Source organism: Sus scrofa, chromosome 17 (assembly GCF_000003025.6).
Source record: "Sus scrofa isolate TJ Tabasco breed Duroc chromosome 17, Sscrofa11.1, whole genome shotgun sequence".
Classification (NCBI taxonomy): Eukaryota; Metazoa; Chordata; class Mammalia; order Artiodactyla; family Suidae; genus Sus; species Sus scrofa.
This window is the reverse complement of record NC_010459.5, coordinates 10773023-10791692: the sequence shown is the minus strand read 5'-3', so window position 1 is coordinate 10791692 and position 18670 is coordinate 10773023. Positions and strand designations below refer to the sequence as shown.

General features: G+C 54.9%; 1 protein-coding gene across 1 annotated transcript in view; it reads left to right on the top strand.

Moving 5' to 3' along the window:
* ANK1 (ankyrin 1) overlaps nt 1-18670 on the top strand; it is a 232872-nt gene that overhangs the window by 193437 nt on the left and 20765 nt on the right. Inside the window, 15 exon segments of the mRNA XM_021078313.1 lie at nt 1519-1612; nt 3727-3805; nt 5995-6092; nt 6176-6400; nt 7762-7916; nt 8194-8405; nt 8844-9048; nt 9540-9636; nt 9850-10078; nt 10789-10914; nt 11043-11162; nt 12238-12305; nt 12532-12638; nt 14490-14621; nt 15838-15960. Coding sequence (XP_020933972.1) covers nt 1519-1612; nt 3727-3805; nt 5995-6092; nt 6176-6400; nt 7762-7916; nt 8194-8405; nt 8844-9048; nt 9540-9636; nt 9850-10078; nt 10789-10914; nt 11043-11162; nt 12238-12305; nt 12532-12638; nt 14490-14621; nt 15838-15960 — 2070 coding nt within the window.

The following is an 18670-nucleotide window of genomic DNA, read 5'->3' as shown; positions in this document are numbered from 1 at the left end:
TATAGTCTGGAGTTCCCTGGTGGCTCAATGAGTTAAGGACCTGGCGAAGTCCCTGCAGCAGCTCCCGTCACTGCTGTGACACAGGTTCTATCCCTGGCCCAGGAAATTCCACCTGTGGCAGGCACGGTCAAATAAATAAATAAATGACTGTAGTTTCAACTCCTGTGAGTGGCGGGGTCCTTGTAGCATTTTCTGCCCCGAGTAAGCCTGTGTCCTCACTTAACTTGGAAGAGAACCCTCTGGATATAAGAAGGTGGGGCTGGACTGCATTACCTCTCTGGCCCCTTTCCTCTCGGTAATCCATTGATGGTGTAGCTTCTTCAATGAGATGGTGAGAGTATCGCCTTTGATAATGTGCCTCTCGCTTGAACTGACTTCAATCCTGTCCTTCCTTAAACTTGGCTCTTCTTTGCTTTCCAGGAACTGCTCATATATCTATAATGGGTATGAACCACTTTCTGTTCCCCGTGGTCTTTTCTCACCAGTGCATTCCACCCTAAGCAGTCCAAGCTCTCACTAATCCATCCCTGCTTTCCACCCTCCTCTGGCGGCTAGCAATCAGAGCTTGACTAAAGCAGGACATTTCCACCCGTAAGATCACGCCCCGGGCGGGTGGCTCCCTCCCGCCATGTCTGTGTTTGTGCCCACGCCACTGTGTCTGTGATCATAACTGCATGAGCTGTTGTGACTCCATCCCCGTCGGCTCCAGATCACAACGCCAGGACACTCACAGCTGGGGGACAGCCGATGACCCTGCAAGGTCAAGGGCTCCAACTCCAGTTCGAGGAGGAGACGAGAAACAAAGAGGCGGTCTGGGTTACAGGCAGAGTTTGAACCGCCCAGTGATAGTCTTAGGAAATGATGAGGTTTCAGCCACTGTGGTTACAAAAATCCCCTTGAACCTTTCAAGATGGATGGTTTTGGTTCCATGGTGGTTATTCGCCTCCTGCGTGTGGTGTGGAAAAGGACAGAAATGCCTCTTTCTTTGGTGTCACTGCACACCCGCAGGGCTATTTTGAGGTAGAACTTGGCCAGGCAAAAAAAAAAAAAGTTCTTTCCATAGTTCCCATCGCGGCTTAGCGGTAACAAACCATGGGGATGTGGGTTTGATCCCTGGCCTCGCTCAGTGGGTTAAGGATCCAACCTTGCTCTGAGCTGTGGTGTAACAGGTCTCAGACGCGGCTCGGATCCCGCGTTGTTGTGGCTGTGGTGTAGACCGGCAACCGCAGCTCCGATTCAACCCCAAGCCTGGGAACTTGCATATGCCACAGGCATAGTCCTAAAAAGAAAAAAAAAAAGAGTTCTTTCCCATTGTATTGTTCTCCTCCTCCAAAGCCTGGTGCAGACTGATGTCAGGGGTGGCTGCTGTGCACCAGGGCTGGAGGATATTGCTCATGGTCCCCTTCCAACATCACAGACCTTGGGAGCAAGCATTGAAAGGAGGAGCAGGAAAAGCACTTTTAAAAAAGAAAGCGGGACTCTCCATCCTGTCACTCACTTAAACTTGTGTGGTTTCAGGGGAAGAACTTGTGGGCCTCAAGGCCGAGAAGGACTCCAGAGATGTAGACGAAGAGAAGGAGCTGCTGGACTTTGTGCCGAAGCTGGACCAAGTGTAAGAAACCCTCGGGGGCGAGGGTTCGATCCCTGGCCGGCACAGTGGATTAAGGATCCGGCGTTGGTGCCGTTGTGGCATAGGTCGAAGCTGAAGCTTGGATGCAACCCCTGGCCTAAGAACTTCCATATGCCATGATAGGGCCATAAAAAAAGAAAACTGCTCACACCCGGGGAGGCCAAGGCCCACTTCTGGAACCCAGATAGGATTCTGGAGCAAGGAAGGTCCCAGGAGGGCCGGGCCTGGGTGTTCCAGGACAAGCACAGAACGGTGGTCCAGCATCGTAAGATAAGCCAGCCCCGTGCTGGGAGCACCGGCGGGGGGCGGGGGAGGGGAGGGGCAGAGACCTCCCCTAAAGCCTGAATCCTCCCCAGTGTTCCTGCCTCCTCCTCTCACTCAGCCTCCTAGCCACATCACCCCCCACCCCCATGCTCTCAGCTTCTCACCAAAAATTCCACTGACAGAGATTCCCCTTAAAAATGGCTGCCATGGAGTTCAGCAGGCTGCCATTGTGGCTCAGCAGGTTAAGACCCCAACATAGTGTCTGTGAGGATGCGAGTTCGATTCCTGGCCTCGCCCAGTGGGCTAAGGATCTGGTGTGGCCATGAGCTGCAGTGTAGGTTGCAGACGTGGTTCGGATCCCATGTTGCTGTGGCTGTGGTGTAGGCTGGCAGCTGCAGCTCCGATTCCACCCCTAGCGTGGGAACTTCCATATGCCACAGGTGCGGCTCTAAAAAGAAAAGGAAGGGAGTTCCCATCGTGGCACAGTGGTTAATGAATCTGACTAGGAACTATGAGGTTTCGGGTTCGATCCCTGGTCTTGCTCAGTGGGTTAAGGATCTTGTGTTGCCATGAGCTGTGATGTAGGTCGCAGAGGCGGCTCGGATCCCGAGTTGCTGTGGCTCTGGAGTAGGCTGGCAGCTACAGCTCTGATTAGACCCCTAGCCTGGGAACCTCCATATGCTGCAGGAGCACCCCAAGAAATGGCAAAAAGACCAAAAATAAAAAATAAAAAAAATTGCCAAAAAAAAGAGGGGGTTATTATGGAATTATATGAAATCATGTGTGTGAAACTTTTGAAAATCATAAAGCATTTAAAGAAACTATCATCCAATTTTTAAAAATTTTTAATAATAATAATAATAAAAACTGTTACCGAGTTTGCCCACCAAGTTCTCAGATGCCCACCGCTTTCCTCCATGAGCTGATCAATTAGGAAAAATCCACAGAGGGTCTGTGTCTGCCTGAGGTGTGTTTCTCATCCCTCCCTGTGATGCTGTGAGACATTCCGATGTACATCTTTTGTCAATGAACCTAAAAGTGACAACTTTGGGAGTTTCCCGCTGTAGCACAGCGGGTCAGTGATCCGCCTTGTCTTTGTGGAGGCACCCCTAGGCCAGCTCAGTGGGTTAAGGATCTGGCATTGCTTTGACTATGGCATAAGTCACAGCTCTGGCTCGGATTCAATCCCTGGTCTAGGAACATCTATATATACTGCAGGTTTGGCCGTAAAAGAATTTTAAAAATCTTTTTAAAAAGTGACAACTTTGTAGAAACACTGAGCCCTCAGTGTTTGTCTGAAAAGACAGACACGAGCCAGCTTGGTCCCAGGGCTTGTACAAAACAGGGCAGTGGAACAAGGAGAAGGGAAACACAATTGGTATTTACTGAACATCAGTCAGAAACACAGGACTCAGCCCCTGACTGTGGAGAACCTACAGATATATTTAGTAGGACCAAAACTCACACCCAGTAGTCATACCATGATGCAGAATAAGATGACACAGCCAGAGTGAGGGCTCCCTTGATAAGGGCTCTAAGGGGTGGTGAGTGCTGGAAGACTTCCTGGAGGAGGCAAATCCTCTGGCTCAGCCAAGTCAGGAAGGACAAGTCAGGCTCTGGGGAAACGAGACAGGGGATGGATCCTGGTCAGTGTCTGGAGCCTGGGATGAACAGCAGTGGCCAGTGGGGGTTCGGCAGAGGTGGGGAGGTTGGATGGATAGGTGATGTCTGGGGGTGCGGAAGTGTTTCCCTTAGGCCTCCTGTGGAAGATGGGGCAGAGGGCACTGCTCAAAAGGCTCATCCCTTTGACGCCCCAATGTTCTCTCATACAGGGTGGAATCCCCGGCCATCCCACGGATTCCTTGTGTCACACCTGAGACAGTGGTGATCAGATCTGAAGAGCCAGAACAGGTAAGAGGCAGCCTTTCTCTTCCCCTTTGCAGCAAGCAGGTCCCCCGGGAACAGGTCACTGTTTTGAGATGATCTGTGGAACAACAGGGACTCATAGAGGAAAGCGCCTGGCATTTCCCAAACCCTGCAGATCCCAGATTCCGAGTGTTCTTTGTAGCATCTATACTGCGGACACGCTCACGATCCCAGCTATGAATGACCTGAGCCTCAGAGAGCCTAAGGGCCAGTGAAACATCCTCCTGCCGGTCTCACTGAGGCTGAGAACTGACCCAGAACTTCTGGCTCCAGAGCCTGTGTTCTCACCACTACGCCCCCTGAGGACACACTGTCTGTACCCATCCCGGTGCTGTAGTTCAGCCACAACGGCATGAAGCCATAGAGGAGTCGGAACGCTGCACTTTTTCTTTCACATCTATAAAAAAGGGGACAGTTTCTGCCTCACCTTCCTCAAGGGATTATGGGAGCTTAAAACACCGATACAGATGGAAAGGGCATGTCAGGGGGGAGCTGTTCCCAGCATGGGTTGTTACTCTTTAAAATACCCTATTTTGGGGAGTTCCCATCGTGGCTCAGTGGCTAACAAATCTGACTAGGAACCATGAGGTTGCAGGTTCAATCCTTGGCCTTGCTCAGTGGGTTAAGGATCTAGCGTTGCAGATGCGGCTCAGATCCTGAGTTGCTGTGGCTCTGGCGTAGGCCGGTGGCTAGAGTTCTGATGAGACCCCTAGCCTGGGAACCTCCATATGCCTCGGTTGTGGCCCTGGAAAAAGACCAAAAAATAATAATAAAATAAAATACCTGTATTGTGGCTTCCTTGAAAGCCACCTGAATTTGTCCCCAAAATGAGTGGGATGGTTTATTTTAAAAAGTTAATTCTTCTTGGTTTAATTTTATACCATTTGGCCTTTTTTTTTTTTTTTTTTTTTTGCCCAGGGCAAAGAGGTTTTCTAGGATAAAAAAGATAGCAGTGTGGTGTTTGGAGGTTGAGACTGGCCACCCTGAGGCCTGATCACTGAGCCAGGCTTATCAGTTTTCCAGCCAAGGCTGGTCCTTTCTCTGCCACTGAAGGGATGCGTGGCAACAAGCAGCAATCCTGGTCCTGGACCTAAAGTCCATTGGGTGCCGTCCAATTAGCCATTCCACCCTAAGGCACATCACGGTGTCATCATGTTGGTGCTGCACCCAGGTTATATTTGGGAGGTGTGGTCATTCCCCAGCGCTGCAGTGACGGCCATGGGACTGGTCCATGTGGACCCATGTCCAGCGGTCCCCTGGCCAGCGGTGCTCTCTGACTCCTTGCTTGAGTCATGAACCAAAGTCAGTCGGTGTCTCCTGGAGTTCCGCTGTGTGCCCTGTAGGGGCCCATTTGGGGAGGATGTGGGGGCAGGTGGTCCAGCTGGAGAGGAACTCAGAACGCAAGGAGGGCTCAGCTGAGTGGCAGAAGCTCTTCCAGATCAGGATCAACCGGAAGGGTTCACAGAGGAGGTGAGATGTGAAAGATGAACCAGGTGGTCCAGCAGAGGAGAGGGACGTGGGCATCTGGACGAGTTGGGAGGCAGAGTGGAGAACCTGGAGAGGGTGGGACGGATGCAGACCTGCTGGCTCCGTGAGTCCCAGCGATATATCAGGCAGGGGGTGAGGCAGCCCTGTGGCTCCTAAGTTACAGCATCACTGAGGAGAAGGAGGATGCTGTCCCATTTGCAGACGAGGGATGGGAAGCCCTCAGGACGAGGGTCCATTCTGCCTCCCCATGCCCCTCGATGCCCCAGAACACGTGGCTTGCCCAGAGCTGAAGAGCTGGTAGATGATGGTGTGGAGTCTGTTGCCAACTCTGTGAAACCAAGCTGCGTAGGGCAGGGGTCTCACGTGGGGGGAGGGGAGGATGGGGACCAGCCTGGGCAGGAGCTACGGCTGAAGCCAGACCGGAGCGAGGACCTGTCCATTGTCCGAAGCCCTGGCGCCAGGTCTTGATTCAAGGAGAGGCCATTGGAAGAAGGAAGCGGGGCTTCTTTCTGTACTCCAGGCGGGCCTGGTCCCAAAGGGTCAGTGGGTGGTGGGGTATGGGGAGCGCCTCCTACACTGCGCCCCTTGGTTCCCGGCCGAGAGCCTCCCTAGCCTCCCGGACCTTGGCTGAGATCGGCCGCTGTGACGAGAGTGATGGCACCGCTGGCCTTTCTCCCCCACCCCAGGCATTAAAAGAGTACGATGAAGACTCTCTCATCCCCAGCAGCCCGGCCACAGAGACCTCAGACAATATCAGCCCGGTGGCCAGCCCCGTGCACACAGGGTGAGTGGCCTGGGATGGGCTGGGGGCTCGGGTCCCGCGCATGTCCGTCTGGGAGAGGCCCACACGGACCCTCTGTGCCCTAGGTTCCTGGTGAGCTTCATGGTGGATGCTCGCGGGGGCTCCATGCGCGGCAGCCGGCACAACGGCCTGAGGGTGGTGGTCCCACCCCGGACGTGCGCAGCGCCCACCCGCATCACCTGCCGCCTGGTGAAGCCTCAGAAGCTGACCACGCCGCCCCCACTGGCCGAGGAGGAGGGCCTGGCCAGCAGGGTCATCGCCCTGGGACCCACGGGAGTCCAGTTCTTGAGGTGAGAAGTCGCCCCATGCCCCTGACTGTCCCTGCCCAGCTACGACCACCCAGCCCCTCCCAGCTCAGGCGTGGGGGTGGGATGAGCTGCAGTCCCACCAGCGCTCTGACGGCAATGGAATTGGAGCCTCTGTGATCCTTCCGCGGTCTTTTCTAGATACGCAAAGGAGTCCATTGCCCAGGTGGAGCTTAAGTCTCAGCTCCTGTGTGACCTTAGAGGTGGAGACAGAGAAGACGGCTGCTTTGGGGGCTCCGGGTTTAATCATTCACCTCTGAAACGGTCTTAATATTAGGCAGCCCTGCAGCATTGCCACCAAGGTCAAGATCGATGGTTTCAGGGACCGCGTCTTACCTTTCCTGCAGCAAACTGGGCTTCTTGGGGGCTCTGAAGCCTTCAGGCACCACGGATCTAAGCTGGAACGGTCCTGCCCGCCCATTTCTGTCCCTGGTCTGTTCCCAGCCGGTCCCCCATCTCCAAGCTTTCATCCACCGATTGTAAAGCTGCTCTAAAATGATTTCACATGGATTCCCCACCCCCGCCCCCCTTTTTTTCTTTTTTGGCTGCCCTGCGGCATATGGAGTTTCCAGGCCACGGATCAGATCCAAGCCACAGTTGCGGCTATGCTATAACTGCAGCAATGCCAGATCCTTAACCCGCTGTGCCTGGCCAAGAGTCAAACCCAGGTCCCTGCACTCCAGAAACGCAGCTGATCTTGTTGTACCACAGCAGGAATTCCTGGATTCCCCCTTTAAAAGCGGTGTTCAAAGCCTTTGACCCGGAGTTCCCCTTGTGGCTCAGTGGGTTAAGGACCCAACATGGACTCTGTGAGGATGCACTTTCAATCCTGGCCTTACTTGGTGGGTTAAGGATCTAGCACTGCTGCAAGCTATGGTGTGTAGGTGGCGGATGCATCTCAGATCTGATGTTGCTGTGACTGTGGCGCAGGCCTCAGCTGCAACTCTGATTCGACCCCTAGCCAGGGAACTTCCATATGCCACAGGTGCAGCCCTAAAAAGAAGGGGGGGGAGCCTTCCCCCCTAGAAACTGCCACTGTGCAATTGACAGAGGAGGAAGCTGAGGCCAAGAGGGGCTTGGTCCCCTGTCTAGGACATCAAGTCCAAGGGCAGGGTTATTCCCTGTGGCTGCGACAGGAGAGGCCCCTGTGAAGTGGAGTGGGGGCCTGGTGGAGAGTGAGAGGGGTCTGAGGCATCTCAGGAAGCCGAGACAAGTCTGTCCAGTCATCAGGACCAACCTCCAGACAGGGACCTGCTGCCCCCTCCCACCTGCTCTTCCTGAGCCCCACATCTGCGTCCCCACACCTGCGTCCCCACACCTGCCTACCATCCCCTCTATCCCCTCAGCCCTGTGATTGTGGAGATCCCCCACTTTGCCTCCTATGGCCGCGGGGACCGAGAGCTTGTGGTGCTTCGGAGTGAAAACGGCTCTGTGTGGAAGGAACATAAGAGCCGCTATGGAGAAAGCTACCTGGATCAGATCCTCAATGGGCTGGATGAAGGTGAGGGAGCCCCAGGGATCTCGGAGCAGGGGTCTCCTCCTGGAGGGTGAGGTTTGAGGGTGCACTTGGGGCTGGGCTGTCCAGACCTCCTGGGGGGTGGGGAGCCCTGAGAGGCTAGAGATGGTCCGGCTTCTGCACTTGGGTCCCCTGCAGCCTGATTTCCTTGTGCTGGACTCTCCGGGCTTGGAACTTTGTCCTTCCAGGTGGCTTGGCCATGGCCTGGGGAGGGGAGGTGCTGGCACTCGGTGGTGATGGGCACACATGCATGTGGTTGCAGAGCTGGGGAGCCTGGAGGAACTGGAGAAGAAGCGGGTCTGTCGCATCATCACCACCGACTTCCCCTTGTACTTCGTGATCATGTCGCGGCTCTGCCAGGACTATGACACCATCGGCCCGGAGGGGGGCTTTCTGAAGAGCAAGCTGGTCCCCTTGGTGCAAGCCACCTTCCCAGAAAATGCTGTCACCAAGAGAGTGAAGCTGGCGCTGCAGGTGATGCATTCCCCCCCCCCCCCGCTGGACCCCATCCCTCCTTGGACCAGGTCAGGGGTGAGAGGTGTAAAGGCCTTCGAAGATGGTCCTCCTCCCCAGGGCCTCCCCACACACTGGTCTGGTGCCCAGAAAGTCCAGTTAGAGCTCTGATCTTAAAGCTCCGGAGAAAGCTGTGTGGGTGGGATAAGGCTGGCGCTCTGTTAAGTTGCAAATAACCGTAGATAAACCACAAGCCGCTGCTCTGCATGAGCCAGAGCCACGTGGCTTCTTGGAGACACCCTAGCCTGCTGGAGTGGGGAGCAGCAGGGCAAGGGGGCGGGGCTCAGAGGGGCGAGTTGGGCAGGACCCCGCCCCCAGGGCCTTTGCACCTGCGTCTCCTTCTCCATCTACGACCCCCTCTGCGCTCCGGGGCTGAGTGTCCCCCTTGGCACTTCACAGGCCCAGCCTGTACCAGATGATCTGGTCACCAAACTCCTGGGCAATCAGGCCACGTTCAGCCCCATTGTCACCGTGGAGCCTCGGCGCCGCAAGTTCCACCGTCCCATTGGGCTCCGGATCCCACTCCCTCCCTCCTGGACAGACAACCCGAGGGACAGTGGGGAGGGAGACACCACCAGCCTGAGGTTGCTGTGCAGTGTCATTGGTGAGGGGGTCCCCCTGCCCTGAACTGTGTCCTGGAAGGAGCTAGCAAGTGATGTGCTCTTCAGAGAGATGAGGGGGATGGAGAGATGAGGGGGGAATGGAGAGATTGGGGAATGGACAGATGAGGGAGATGGAGAGATGGGGGATGGAGAGATTGGGGGATGGAGAGATTGGGGGATGGACAGATGAGGGGATGGAGAGATGGGGGATGGAGAGATGGGGGGGGGGGGGGGGGGGGGGGGGGGGGATGGACAGATGAGGGGGATGGAGAGATGGGGGGGGGGGGGGGGGGGGGGGGGGGGGGGGGGGGGGAGAGATGGGGATGGAGAGATATGGGGGGATGGAGAGATGAGGGGGGATGGAGAGATAAGGTGAGCCTCCTGCCCCTGGAGGAGGGGTGCTAGGTGCGTAGCTGTGTTCGCACAGCCAGGTGTGCACACCCCTGCTGGCCTCTGGAGACTGTTCCCCAGCCCGTTTCTGCTCCTGTCACAGGAGGGACAGACCAGGCCCAGTGGGAGGACATCACAGGAACCACCAAGCTTGTGTACGCCAACGAGTGTGCCACCTTCACCACCAATGTCTCTGCCAGGTGAGGCTTGGCCCAGCAGAGGACAGTGCTGTCCCTACGGGTGCCACCCTACAGCCACCACCTGCTTGCACCCCTGCCTCCTCTCTGCACCTAGAAGCTCTACTCATCCCCCACTCAGCTGGGGGAGCCAGGGCAGCTGTTTCCTGCCTCACAGGTTGTCCTGCTGAATGGAGAGGACTTCTAGGGTCAGGTTCACACCTGCCGTCTCTTCAGGTTCTGGCTGTCGGACTGCCCTCGGACGGCCGAAGCCGTGAACTTCGCCACCCTGCTGTACAAGGAGCTCACCGCGGTGCCCTACATGGCCAAGTTTGTCATTTTTGCCAAGATGAACGACCCCCGCGAAGGGCGTCTGCGCTGCTACTGCATGACGGATGACAAGGTGGACAAGACTCTGGAGCAGCACGAGAACTTCGTGGAGGTGGCCCGGAGCCGGGACATAGAGGTAGGACCCGGCCCTGCCCCCAGACTCCCGGTGGGACAGCGCCTCTGGGGCTGCTGCGACGCAGGACCCAGAGCCTTCAGAAGGGCTGCCCCTGCAGCAGGGCTCCTGGGCTGTGTCCCTTTGACACCGCACTTGAGAAGCATCTTCTGAAAGCGCCCCCACAGCCAAGGAACACCATCCCGTGTCTTAGGGTGGCATCAGGCTGTCAGCCCAGTGGTTCGGGGTAACAAGAGAAAGTTCTTAGGTCCCAGTGCTATGAAAAGGCCTTGACTGGCATCACCTCCCCTGAGCCTCATCACTGTGTGCACTTTTCTTATTCCCAGTTTACAGATGAGGAAACTGAGGCTGAGAGAGGTTAGGGAATCTGCCCAAGATTGCACAGCCACATAAACAGTAGAGAAAGGAGTTGTCCCAGGAGTCGGACCCCAGAGCCCACTTTGCCTGGCACTCCAGGGTTTTGGCAGTGCCTGGATGAGGGAGCAGGGGGGAGGGCGAGGCAGTGCGGGGAGGGGTAAAGAATGGGGATTAGATTTGAACCTGTTACCCATCCCAAGGTCCTCACTCAGGGTCAGACGTGTAACAAGCCAGGACCTTTTCAAGGCTCTGGCCTCAGAGTCTGTGCTGAGGGCCCAGAAGAAAGAACAGAGGGCTGGGACCGGGCATCTGGGCGCTGCTCCTGACCAGGTGTGTTTGCTTGTCCTTCCCTGCAGGTTCTGGAAGGGATGCCCCTCTTTGCAGAGCTCTCGGGAAACCTGGTGCCCGTCAAAAAGGCTGCACAGCAGCGGAGCTTCCTCTTCCAGTCGTTCCGGGAGAACCGGCTGGCCATCCCTGTCAAGGTGCGGGGGCTTCTCTGGCCCACCCCTCGCCTGGGTCTAGACGTTCAGGAGGCAAAGCACTCTGAGCCCGCTGGGCTGGCGGCCAGGGAGGTGGCCCCTGACTCTCCCTTTTGTGTGACCGAATCCAGGTCAGGGACAGCAGTCGAGAACCGGGAGGGTCCTTGTTGTTCCTGCGCAAGGCGATGAAGTACGAGGACACGCAGCATATCCTCTGTCACCTGAACATCACCATGCCACCCTGCACCAAGGTGAGCACCTTGCCCAGACTCTCAGCCACACCAGACCCCTTCATCCCATTGGAAAACTGCCTGTGGCTCTCCCGAGGTGGAGAAGGGCCCTTCCTGCAAAGCTTGGGAACAAACGTCAGGGTGCGAGGGCCACACACGTGTTCACCCTGAGGCCCTGAGGTTGAAGGGAGCCTAGAGGTTTCCACCCAGCACCCCTCACCAAGCCCTCCAAGGCTGAGGACGGGGCAGCCGGTGGCTCAAGGTGTCCTAGCCACCTCATGACTTTTTTTGTTTTTCTTTCTTGGCCGCCCCATGGCACATGGAGTTCCTGGGCCAGGGATCAGATCCCAGCCACCATCACAACCTGAGCCGAAGCTGCAGCAGCTTCAGATCCTTAACCCGCTGTGCCAGGCCAGGGATTGAACCCGTGTCCCAGCACTCCCAAGATTCCGTTGCACCACAGCGGGATCACCTCATGACGTTTTGTTTTGTTTTGTTTTGTTTTGTTTTTGGCCACAGCATGTGGCATGTGGAAGTTCCCTGACCAGGGGTCAAGCCTGCACCACAGCAGTGACAATGCCAGAACTTTAACCCACTGTGGGAACTCCCCTCATGGCTTTTTTTTTTTTTTTCTTTTTTGGCCACCCCTAGGCATATGGAGTGGGGTGCCAGGAGTGGGATTGCTGCATCCTATGGTAGTTCTATATTTAGTTGTTTTTTTTTTCCCCACATCCCGATTCACTTTATTTTATAGATGAAAAAGCCAAGGTACATAGGGTTTAAATACCTTTTTCAAATATCACACAGCTTATATTTAGTTTTTTAAGGAACCTCCCTACTGCTCTGCATAGTATCTGTACCAGTGTACATTTCCACCCACAGTGGAGGAGAGTTCTCTTCTCTCCACACCTCTCCATCATGAGCTTGTTGTTGTTGTTGTTGTTGTTGTTATTACCAAAGTGTGTGCGCCTGGTCAGCACCCTCTGGCCCTCCTCCTCCCTCACCCCACCCTGTGCTGAGGTTCCAAGCAGCTGCATCTCTCCCCCCGCCCACTACCACCTGCCCCTACAGCACCGCTCTGGTCTTCTTCCTACAGGGCAGTGGAGCCGAGGACCGGAGGAGGACCCTGACACCACTGGCCCTGAGATACAGCATCCTCAGCGAGTCACGCTGGGTACGACCTCCCTGGGGTGCTCTGGGCCCACACCCTTCCCAGGGGCAGCAGTGGGCTGTCTCCTGTCCCCTCCACCTACCCAGATAGGAACTCCATGGGGACACAATGGATTCAGGCCAGTGTGAATGCGCCTCAGTGATTGGTCTGGTGGACACGGAGCATGGGGAGAGGGCTCTGATGTCACCTGCCCATGTCTGGGGGGCCTGTGTCCATCAGGGCCACTGAGTGAAATGCACTGCTTCCCCCCACAGGCTCCCTGAGCGGCACAGAGGGGCCAGACAAGATGGCTGTTATAGCAGAGCACCTGGGCCTCAGCTGGGCCGGTGAGTTGGGAATTGGGGCAGAAAAGCCCTTTACCTGTCTACACCCGCCCTGTACCATCTCCCTTCCAAAGAGGTGAAAGCATTTCTAGCCCGCTTCCCATCATCCATTGTGCCCCTGCTGCAGGGTTGTCACCTATGGGGCGTTGCCCCAGCATACCTTTGGGCACCAGTAGGGGGCGTCTAGGGGGCTCCCTCACTCCTCCACTTTCGTCGTGTTTGCCTTTTCAGACCCTCAACTTCTGACATTACAAGAGACCTTAGAATGGACCCAGTCACCCCTTTACAGATGGGGAAGCTGAGATCCAGCTAAACAGGGTGACTTGAGTTATGTAGTGAGTTAGTGACAGAGCTTTGGGAACCCAGCAAACCACGAACAAACACACAAGCAAACAAAAAATGTGTGTCCTGGCTGTTCACCCATGGCTCCCTGTACACACCGTGCCTTTGCTCCAGCTGAGGGAAAGAGGGAAGAAAAGGGCAAGGCTCGGCATTCTTCATTGATTATCTGGGCTGTGGTGGAGTCTTCCAGAAGTCCCGTCAGTGGTCAGGGGAGCTCTTACTGAAGTGAGGCAGTGAAGGCTCCAGCTGTGTTTTACTCAGTTGCAGGCCCTGTAAGACCATCCGCCCTTTTCTGTGGGCTTCGCTCAGCCACCTGCAGAGCGGGCCTCAGACAAGCTCAGAAACCTTCGCAGGACGTGCTGAAAGCTCACAACAGCAGTTCAGAGACTGTTCATTCTTTAAGCCAATAAAGCATGTCGGCTCGGCTGCTGCTACTTGGAGGGTGTGTGTGTGTGTGCCGTGTGCATGGTATGAGTGTGTGGTTATGTGGTGTGTGTGTGGCATGTGCATGGTATGAGTGTGTGGTTGTGTGGTGTGTGTGTGTATGGTATGTGTGTGGGTGGTGTGTGTGTGGTAAGAGTGTGGTGGGTGTGGTATGTTTATGTGGGGGAGTGGTGTGAGTGTGTGGTTTGTATGCATGTGGGGGGTGTGGTGTGAATGTGTGTGTATTGTGTGCCGCGTGTATGTGTGATGTGTTTATTGTGTGGTGTGACTATTGTGTGGTGGGAGTTGTGTGGTGTATGTGTAGTGTGTGCGTGGAGGGGGGAGTGTGTGGTGTGAGTACGTGCAATGTGTGTATGTGAGCGCTGTGTGTGTGTGTGGTGTGTGTGTGGTATGTGTGTGTGGCGTGTGTGTGATATGTGCACATTCTGCTTCTCGCCATCACTGTCCCCTCTTCTCTCCTCCTCGAAGTTAGACTCGGATGCTGTTTTCCCATCTAAAGCACCAGTGAGAAATAATAGCAGGAACCAAAGGGAAGCGCTAACATCCTGTGTCATTACCTTGCATTTAGATGGGAACTTGTGTTTTTAGCTTAAATGTAAATAACCGTTCCCTGAAGACACACAAATGCGGAGGTGGCATTTCCATTATAACTGCTGAAAGGACGTGGTGTCCGACGTGGTATCAACAGCACCGCAGGCATCAGCGGGCTCAGCTCCTGTCCTGGCTGTGGTGCCCCCTTGTTCTGTGGTCTTGGCTGAGGGGCTCAGTCCCATCACCTTATGAAAGAAAGAAAGGGCGTCTGATCATTCATTCATTGATTCACTCAATACCTATTAACCTATTTACTCCTCTGTTCACCCTCCTACTCCTGGCCTGTTTTCTGGGGATACACAGGTGTCGATGTCAGCATTTTACTAGGTATGTCTCAGGAAGGAGGAATACCATATTCAAAGGCAGACTGTTCTCTATTTCCTGGTACCCGGCCCAATGCTCCCTCCATGCCCGGGCTTAGAGGCGCTGCCAGGGCTCCGGCTAGGCTCACACCATGTCCTGGTTCTTTGCGTGCAGAGCTGGCCCGGGAGCTGCAGTTCAGTGTGGAAGACATCAACAGGATCCGCGTGGAGAACCCCAACTCCTTGCTGGAGCAGAGTGCAGCCTTGTTGAATTTGTGGCTCACCCGTGAAGGCAAAGATGCAAAAAGTCAGTACCGATAAGCTGGGGCCCTTCCCCCTCCAAAGCCCGTACAGGACCTGCTCTCACCCAGGAGTTCTTCCTCCAGATTCTGGGGGGGGGGGTGCAGGGGGAGGGTGTTGACCTTTGAAGCCAATCTCTTCTGCATGCTCTGTCTCACACACATGCACACGCATGCGCCCACCTCTGGGCGTCCCTGGTCTTCTGGGCAGTCCTGCCAGAAGGGACTCTCAGAGAATGTGTGCCTTCCAGTTGAATTTTTCAAAAAAATGAGGACTCAGGACAGAGCCAGGAGAAGAGCGCCTCTGATGGAGTATTTGTGCTTTCAGGATTTTCTGGAGGATTTTCCAGAGGACAGATTTGTCTGGAGGACAGATTTGTCTCACTCTTTTCAACCACGTTCCTGAACACAAAACACAAAGAGGAAATTAGCACCAAGATGCATCTGTGTCTCAGATCCACTGGCAGGGACCAAGGATTTCCAAAAGACAGAATCCGATCATTACTCGCATTTTCTTGCAGTATTCCTCTTAGATTACAAAACTCAGTCCTTCAGTGCCTTGAAATTAGCCACTGGGTAGGGCATGGAATAGAACTGGTAAGGCCAACAAAGAGGCATGTCTCGATTTATTGTGATTTTTGCAGATTTTGTTTTCATACCAATCAAATCCAGCAATCTGTTGGCACCAGTTTACAACAGCATTTGCTCACTTCATGTCTGTCACATTTTGGTAATTCTTTCAGTATTTCAAATTTTCTCTTTATGATTGTAGTTGTTGTGGTGACTTGTGATCAGTGATCCTTTTGTTACAATTAAGACTCACTGAAGCCTCAGAGGAGAGCGGTTTTTTGTAATAAAATACTTTAATATTAAGGTATAGGCATCGTTTCTCCAGACAAAATGCTATTGCACACTTAACAGATGAGTAGCGTAATCGTAACTTTATATGCGCTGGGAAACCAAAAAAATTCGTGGTCTCGCTTTATTGCGATTTTCTCTCTTTATGGGGTGGTGTGGAACCCGCAGCATTTCCATGTCTGTGGGTATTTTCAAAGAGGTAGAAGGTTTGGGGTCTGAGGAAAGAGGGGGCCTGCACGTGGAGACATCAGCCGAACCCCTCCTCCCAGGCTCCGCCCCCTCCCCGAGTCCAGAGCCCGGTAGCATCCTGCGCTGGTGCCCCCCGACCCCCCCCACCCCATAGCGCGCTCTCCACTTTCCCCGCAGTGGACAACCTGTACGCAGCCCTGCGCAACATCGAACGCGGTGAGATCGTGAACATGCTGGAGAACTCCGGCAGACAGAGCCGCAGCCTGAAACCCTACTCATCGTCCCCCTCCCAGATGAATGGTGAGTGTCTCCGCGACCGCGGGGGCCCAGCCGCCGGCCTGACTCTCCCTGGGGGTGGCCGGAGGTCAGTCTCTATGGCTCCCTCCTGGAGGGGCGGCGTTGAGATCAGAGGTGATGGGGGGCGGTGTCCTGGCGCCCCCCCTGTGGCCCCACGCATGTCGGACGCCCCCCAGCTCTGCGCCTGCGCGCGCCCGTCTGTGACACAGCCCCTGGAAGAGAAGCACGGAGGTTCTGGCACAGGGTCTGGCTGGGGACCAGTGGATGGTGTCAGGTCCTATTGCCACCCCTTCTCTGAGGCTCAGCGGCTTCTTGGAGCCAGTCTCTCTTTTACTCTCTTCTCTCCCTTTTTTCTTTCTCCATCTCTTTCCCCATCACTCTTTGGTGTGGTTCTGAACGGCCAGGAGCCCTGGGATGAGACCAGGATCTGGGGGGGGGGATGATTTTTGCCCCCATCACCCCCTCTCTGGCCTTTGAGCACACCTTCCTGGCAGCAGAGGAAACCCATGGGAAGAGCAGACCTGGGACCCCCACCCCACCCCCTCCATCTCTGTCTCTAACCAGAGGGACACAGGCAGCCAGGGGCACTACCCTGTGGTGGGAGTTGGGACGAGGGAGGCAGGGTTCTAGTCCCTTCTCTTCTCCAGACTCCAGGTTGGGCTGAGCCATTGCCTCTTCTTTACAATCAGGTTAAGTTAGAGACCTAAGGTTCCTTACAGACCTTGAAAGCCAATTTGGTTCTGTGAATCCGGGACCCTGGGGTTCGGTTCTCCCCTCCCACCCCCATCCCCAACAGCTATATCTGCCATCCTCCCCCAGCTCCTAGGTCACCAGCATCCTGGCCACTCGCACCTATGCTGGCCATGCGGACCCCTGTGGCTGGGGCCATGACTGGGGTGGTGAGTGGAGGCTGGGGGCACGTCCCCCCTTTGCCCACCCCCACCCCAATGGATGTTGCTGCCCTCACACGGTTCCCTCTCCTTTGTCCTGTCCTGTGTCTGAAACCCGCTGTCCAGTGCCCCTGGGCCCAGGGCTCATGTGTTGACTGCGTTCTGTGGCTTTTCTCTTCTCCCTCCGACCTCACCTGGAGCGCAAGTCCGCTCTCTCCCTCCCACAACCTGTCTCCACTGTCTCACCTCGGCTGGGCGCTCAGGAGCCGGCTGGTCAGCCCCTGCAAATGCATGGCACCAAGGACCCCCGCCTTCCCCTGGAGCGTCCACGCTGCAGCGGGGGCATGTGTGCTTGCTCAGCGCTGTGCCTATGGAGGAGGCTGGCACCTCAGCCCTGACTCGGGGGCTCCCAGACTGACCCTCTCCCACCCTTGGGGGGGACTGGCTGGACGTGGCAGGGACTGCTAAGTGACAGATTCCCAGTCACAGGACAGAGGGAGGGTGCAAACTGCAGGAAATCAAGTGACACACTCCTCCCTTTTCTGTGTGATTATTGGTCACTTAGTTGGGTTTCTCCCCAGAGCTGGTTCATTAAAGTCAAATCAGAGGTTTTTTGGGGGGCAGAGGCTTGTGTGCAAATTCTGTGGACACCAGGCCCATAGAATTACATGAGTAGAAACAAGGCAGTTACGACAATTAAAGTCTGTCAAGAGAAGAGTTCCCACTGTGGCTCAGCAGGTTAAGGACCCAGTGTTGTCTCTGTGAGGATTCGGATTTGATCCCTGGCCTCACTCAGTGGATTAAACACCTGGTGTTGCCTTGACTGTGGCATCCTCAGCTGCAGCTCTGATTGGAACTTCCATTCGCCACAGGTATGGCCCTAAAAAGAAAAAAATCTGTCAAGAGGATAGCTCCCATGTCGGCTGTTCTTATCGGGTGTTTTTTTTTGTTTGTTTGTTTTTTGCTTTTTTAGGGCCACAGCCACGGCATATGAAAGTTCCAAGGCTACGGGTCAAATTGAAGTTGCAGCTGCCAGCTTACACCACAGCCACAGCAATGCCACATCCAAGCCACTTCTGTGACCTATAGCTCACGGCAACACTGAATTCTTAACCCGCTGAGTAAGACCCGGGATCAAACACGCATCCTTGTGGATACCTGTCAGGTTCTTAACCTGCTGAGCTGTAACGGGAACTCCACACAATTTTTTTTAATGGCAGTTATAGACCCAGGTATTTATGGATGTCTCCACTGGCCGCAGGACTCCAGTTAAGCCTAGAGACTCTACTCTAAGGCCTGAGCAGAGTTCTAACCCATGTGGGCCTGAGTCCTGTGCTCTGTGACTGCAAAAAGCCTGTCCAGTTGGTCAGCTCATTTGGCAGTTATTTTTTGAACACCTGCCATGTGCCAGGGACTATTCTAAGCAGGACAGATAAGTCAGTTCTGAAACAGATCAAAGAAAAGAGAAAAGCCACAAACACTGCTTCATGGAGTTTACCTTCTGTTTGGAGAGGCAAAAAAATATAACATGTAAGTGGATTATATAATGTGCTAGCAGGTGTATGGTGGGAAAAAATAGACTCCAGCAAGGAGAAATTGTAGTTCTGGGTTGGGAAAATTAAATAATGTTGTGGGGAGTTCCCGCTGTGGCACGACAGGATTGGTAGCATCTCTGAACGATGTGCAGGTTTGATCCCCCAGCCTGGCACAGTGGGTTAGGGAATCCAGCACTGCCACAGCTGCAGCGTGGGTTGCAGCTGCAGCATAGATCTGATCCCTGACCCAGGAATCCATATGCCACAGGAGAGCCAAAAAGAAAAAAT